General features: G+C 30.5%; 1 protein-coding gene across 1 annotated transcript; it reads left to right on the top strand.

Annotated features, from left to right (window-relative positions):
- Positions 1–1,614: 1,614 nt before the first annotated feature.
- Positions 1,615–4,351, top strand: LOC101506558 (ATP synthase subunit epsilon, mitochondrial). The gene is made up of 2 exons (XM_004507477.3): positions 1,615–1,881; positions 4,106–4,351. The coding sequence occupies exons 1-2, from the start codon at positions 1,698–1,700 to the stop codon at positions 4,126–4,128; spliced, it is 207 nt and encodes a 68-aa protein (XP_004507534.1). The 5' UTR covers positions 1,615–1,697; the 3' UTR covers positions 4,129–4,351.
- The last annotated feature ends 1,576 nt before the right edge of the window (positions 4,352–5,927 follow it).

The following is a 5,927-nucleotide window of genomic DNA, read 5'->3' as shown; positions in this document are numbered from 1 at the left end:
ATTTTATTTATTTTTCAGTTGAATTTAAGATTAGTAAAGTTCCAATTCCATAAGAATTGGAAGATTAAAAAAGAAAGTTTTCAGATTTTGTCTTAGTTTTGTGTTTACTTAGGAAAGATGTGGGCTGATGTTGGTTTAGGCCCCTGGGCTGTTAGTTTCAGAATATTTTGGTTTTGTATGTTTATTTATTTTCATTTTTTATTTGCTTATTTTTTATGTGATAATTGTTGGTCTATTTTATTCTTCGGGTAAGTCTAGATCAAATAAAAAAGTAACATTTTTATTTGTGTTTTTTTTTAAGTACATTTGAATACAAAATAATTTTTTTATTTTATCAGTAGATAATAGACAAAGTTAAAACACATACTATTTTCTTACTCATGTGTAATATTTAAGTCAATTATCTATTTTAGAGGAAGTTGTATTGACTTTTCACAAATTCTCATTAAATGACACTAACACTTCATTTGATTTTGAAAAAATATTCATCTCCCACAATTTCATTAAAATAATTGCTTCAAACATTTTTTTTATCACATTTACATCTATTCATGTCATTTATTATATGACATAATTAAAGTTTTTGTTTTAATTTGTAATGATACGATCATACACATTTGAAATTTTAAAATATATGATTATATTCTTAATGACACTAGCAGAATGTGTGTTATAATGATTTTTTTTATAAATAAATTATACATGGATTTGAAAGTGTGACAAACAAAAATATTATAGACAAGTTTTTTAGTGAATATAGGGAAGCTAAATGTATTTTGAAAATTAGAGGGAGTGTGGGTTAGGGATGACAAGACAACCCACAGTCACAAATACGTACCTGAATCTATCTCGAGAAGAAGAAAAAAAACCTTATTTGATTGGGTACATGTGCATGTTTTTTTTTTCAAAATTAAAACTCGGGAGCAAGAACAAATTTGATGTTTCATATACACGTTGTCTCCGAACATGTCTTGTTAGTAATATTAATGTCATTTTTAAATTTTATATAGATGTACATATTCAATATGTTTGGCATTATTTTCAATATTAAAAGTTATAATATTCTCTCTATAGAAAATATGATTTTAATATTTTTTTAATTTTACTATTGTATACTAATAATTATTTTATTATAATTTTTTGTGTCTTAAATTATTTTATTATATTAATTATAATAAATATAATTTTTAAATTTATTATTTTATGTATATGAATCAATGCAGGTGCGAGTAGGAAAACCTGAACCTTGTCATAGATGGTATGGAGACTTAAATTTCATACATACAAGAAAGAGGGCATATGTGAGTTTTCTTGACTAGTTGGGTGCGGGATGGAGAAAACAAAATACGTCTCCACTAAGTTGTCATACCTAGTGTAAGTATTATTTAAGGAGACATTAGAGAATGTAAATGCAATTAACCGAGTCTCTCCAATAAAATTAACCGAGTCATTTATCTTTTAATATATTTATGTAAAATAATTATATTTTTTTATTAATTAAAAAAAAATTATTATAATCTATCTCCTAACTTTTCATTTATTTTATAGTTTCAAAAAGGCCAATGGAGGCCCAAACATAAAAGTCCATAAAATAAATAGAGAAGAGTTGATTTACCAGTAGCAGCATCGAATAAACTATTCACATTCATTTTTCAGAGAACACACAGAGCGTATCGTATCAAATCACCGATCGATCCATGGCGTCAACCGGAGCAGTGCCGTTTTGGAGGGCAGCAGGGATGACATACATAACATACTCCAACATTTGCGCCAATCTCGTAAGGAATTGTCTCAAAGAACCTCACAAAACCGAAGTTCTATCTCGTGAGAAGGTTCATTTCTCTCTCTCCAAATGGGTTGATGGAAAGGCTCAAAAACCTAGTAAGATCGATCCCCTTTTCTTTCATCTTCTATTTATCATCGTTTATCGAATCTGAGATTGTTAGTACTATCGTATTTCGTTTCGTATACCCTAATTTCAGTTTTCAGGGTTATTTTGTTACGTTTGATGAATCTTCAGTCAATTGCCCGTTTTATTACGGATTATAAAAAAAATATTTGTTAGAGTTTTTTTTTTTTATTAAAAAAGTTGTGTTTGTTTGTGTTTTGTAGAGAATATTTAATGAATTTTCAGACAATGTGCCCGTTTGTTAGGGTTTATAAAAAAATGAGTTTTGAATTCAATAATTTAAATATTATTAGGATTTAATTTGTATACACTCGGTCACTCACAACATTTAGATCATTATAGATGTTTGAATTTTAATGAAAAGTTACTCAATTTTTTTTTTCATTTGAAGTAGTTTTTATATTATTTCCGCCTTCTAATTTTTTTTCTAAAAGTTGTAACAATCTTATGAAAACTCCTAAAATTGATTATTTTTATATAAAAAAAAAGTGATTGCTTTTTACAAAGAGTTGTAGTAAACAGGCTCAATATTTGGTGCAGGAATGGTTTCTCTCATTTAATTTAGTTACTATTGTGTTTCATTTCATACCCTAATTTCAATTTTCAGGGTTCCACTTTCAATTTTGTCTATTAATTTGGTACATTTAATTTAATGAGGTTTTTTACACAATTGATATAAAAAATTATATATTAATTTAGTCCCAATGTAAGTCTATATATAAATAATTAAGTAGTGAAGGATATAAAATAGGTCACTTTAGTCCTGTTACGATTATAGGGACTAATAGGATGATTTTGAAACTAATTTGGTGAGAATGTGATATTTCTGGACATTAAGTTGATAGGTTAGGTTATTCTGAGAATGTGATCTTAATGTCTGTCTATATCCCTTTCCTTCACAAAACACAACCATAGTGCCCTGTAGTAGAGTCAGACACGTTTTAGAAACTGACACTTCTCGGACACGCCTTTGACATATGTCAGACACCTCTCAACTGTGTCCAAGTAAAAATTATATATTTTTGGCTCCAACACCTGTTAGACACGTCTTGGACACTCACCAAGAGACTGAATTTTTATCTGCTCTTGGCCAGACACTTCTTGGACTACTCTTAACCCTAGATTAGATCCTTTACTTTTTTGAGATAAATAGCACAATGATGTCACTTAGATCATTATCATAAGATTAACTAGTTGTTATAAAATACATTATCCATCTTCTTCGGATTTTTCATGTAAAAATTGCATTGTAAATAATTCCACTTGGTATTGTTGTGATCATTATCATAATTTTTTTTCAGCATATAAGTATATTATTTATAATTCTCAATTTTGATTTTGGTCAGCTATACAATATAATGATAATATATGTATGCGGTGTACTGGTGTTCTACATTTTGCACATTTCTTGTGTTGTGCTTGTGGTGTCTGTGTCAACTTCCCTGATTCATAGCTAGTTATCCACTTCCATACTTTTCTATTTCATTACTTCACAAAAACCCCATGTCATGAGAGGATGCTTTTTCAACTTTTGTCATTGGTTTTATTGTATTCCAAATTCTATGTACATTGCTGGATGATATCATTTTGCTGGTTTCTAATTTACTGTAACAATGTTTTCCTCATGTGCAACATGTATTTCTCAAACTAATTTAATTTGCATTCAAACCCTTTACTATCACATTCACATCCAAGCCACAATTATGTGATTTTGGTAAAGACCTTACTTTGAAACATAATTAGTTTTGGTGCTCCATACTTCAAACTGATTAAAAGTGATACCTTTTTTTTGTTGAGTTTTGCCTCAAATTTGCTTTGAATTCACACTAATGTGATATTTTTATTAGGTTTAGAAATTTACACCTGACTTCTATGTCAAATTTGCTTTTAGAGTAAAAACATTTAAACAAAAAATTACTTTGCCTTGAACACAGTTGTATACAATCAAGTTTATTCAAAACTCACTTAGAAGCTGAAAAAATGTTACACTTGATAAGGATCTAAGGGGAAATGGTGGATATTGAAGTAAATTATATTGTTGATTGTTCACCATATGTTTTTTGACTAAATGCTCTTTTCTGTTGTCGTCTCGCTGTCTCCTGATGGATTGCATTTAACGTTAAGTTTATTTAGTTTTGTATATTTGCTGTATTTTTTTTTTCTGATTGAAGTGCTTGATTGTTTTTTTTTAATCAGCTCTTCGTTCTGACGATCATTGATTCGGAATGGCTGGAAGCTATGCCTGCAGAAATATTTGAAATCTATGGCTGGAGTTAATTGTCATTTTGAACCTTTCAGTGGTTTTTTTATGTTTTCCATTGTTCTTTTTCTGTCCATGATGTGGCACATGCACTGAGTTTTGGATTTGCATGATTAATCTTGTAATAATTTAAGTTTGAACATATGGTTTTAAACTTAATGACAATGCCTTTGTGACTTCAATCTGTTTGCCCAACAAAGTTGGGTCATAAGTTTATGAAAGAATTTACATTATAATATTCCTTCCTAGGATGAATCTTACTTACCCTTCCAACTCGGCCAGAGAATCAAAGGGCAGATGGTATGTCTTTCTATCCATCCTGATTGTTGGTTTTTAATTAAAATCCGACTTTAATTTAATTGTTATATAAAGGAATTGAAAGACTGGGCTGAATTTAAATGTCATGAAGGCAAGGTTGTAAACATGACCTTTGGATAATAATTTGAGGATACATCAACATGCTAACTTTGCAGAGATAAAATATCATCAACATGCTGTTAAAAATATCATAAACATGACCTTTTGCTGTTAAAAATAAATTCTAAGTGTTTTTAAAAAACTATCCTCTCGCTGAGGATGGCTAGCTCGAGGATGAGATTTTTCAAATCGTTAGATCTAAGTTGAGCAAAAGAGTAGGAGTAGAATATGAGGGACACACAATTTTATACTGGACGTCCAGTCCTCACACCCTTGTGAGATTTCACTAACTTTCAAACAGATCGATCCTCAACCCGAGGATGATTACAAACTGTGTATTCTCAAGCTTCACCAAGCTTACAATCAATTTTCAAATATTTCCAAGCTTTCACTTAATACTTTATCAAATGATATACAAAAATATAGTGTAGGATCAAAGAAAGTAAGAAGTGAGGATGTGATTTGCTCTTGATAGCTTTAAGATGCTTGATCTTTTTGTGCAATTGTGTTGTGTAGCTTCCAATGGAGAGCTTGTTTGCATTTTATAGAGATCCAAGCCCTTGATGACTGTTGGAGCTTATTTCAAACATTCCAAGTCTTTCATCATATTTACGGAAGTGCCATTACAGCCATCCTCACTTTTCTTGTAACTTGATCTTGACAAGTCCTTGTCAATTCTCTTTTATCAGCAATGCACAGCTGTTATTTGACCATGTGAGCTGCATTTTTCGAAGACTTTAAGGTTTAGGTTGGTTTCACCTTTTGAGGTGATATTGACAAGAGAGAGAAAGCTTAGCCTTTAAATTAGCCTTCACATGTGATCTTCCATTTTTGGCTTGTTTCAAGTTGTCTTTCTTCAACTTGACTTCTTCATGTATATATTCATGCAAACACATTTAATAGTCTGATTTTAGCCTTTGCTCATGCTTGAGGTTGAATAGAGATTTTGCTGTTAAAAATAAATTCTAAGTGTTTTTAAAAAACTATCCTCTCGCTGAGGATGGCTAGTTCGAGGATGAGATTTTTCAAATCGTTAGATCTAAGTTGAGCAAAAGAGTAGGAGTAGAATATGAGGGACACACACACAATTTTATACTGGTTCACCCAAAGATGGCTACGTCCAGTCCTCACACCCTTGTGAGATTTCACTAACTTTCAAACAGATCGATCCTCAACCCGAGGATGATTACAAACTGTGTATTCTCAAGCTTCACCAAGCTTACAATCAATTTTCAAATATTTCCAAGCTTCACTCGCTAGGAAATTACAAAGTAGTATGAGAGTGATTGATACTTAATACTTTCTCAAAGGATATACAAAGATATAGTGTATGATCAAAGA

Source organism: Cicer arietinum, chromosome 6 (assembly GCF_000331145.2).
Source record: "Cicer arietinum cultivar CDC Frontier isolate Library 1 chromosome 6, Cicar.CDCFrontier_v2.0, whole genome shotgun sequence".
NCBI classification, from domain to species: Eukaryota; Viridiplantae; Streptophyta; class Magnoliopsida; order Fabales; family Fabaceae; genus Cicer; species Cicer arietinum.
This window is presented reverse-complemented; position numbering and strand designations above follow the sequence as displayed.

Bases quoted from the DNA above. Each gene is read 5' to 3' on its own strand.
- LOC101506558 (XM_004507477.3), top strand. From the start codon at position 1,698: ATGGCGTCAACCGGAGCAGTGCCGTTTTGGAGGGCAGCAGGGATGACA. The intron at 1,882-4,105 runs GTAAGATCGATC...TTTTTTAATCAG, and splicing joins TGGAAAGGCTCAAAAACCTA to CTCTTCGTTCTGACGATCAT.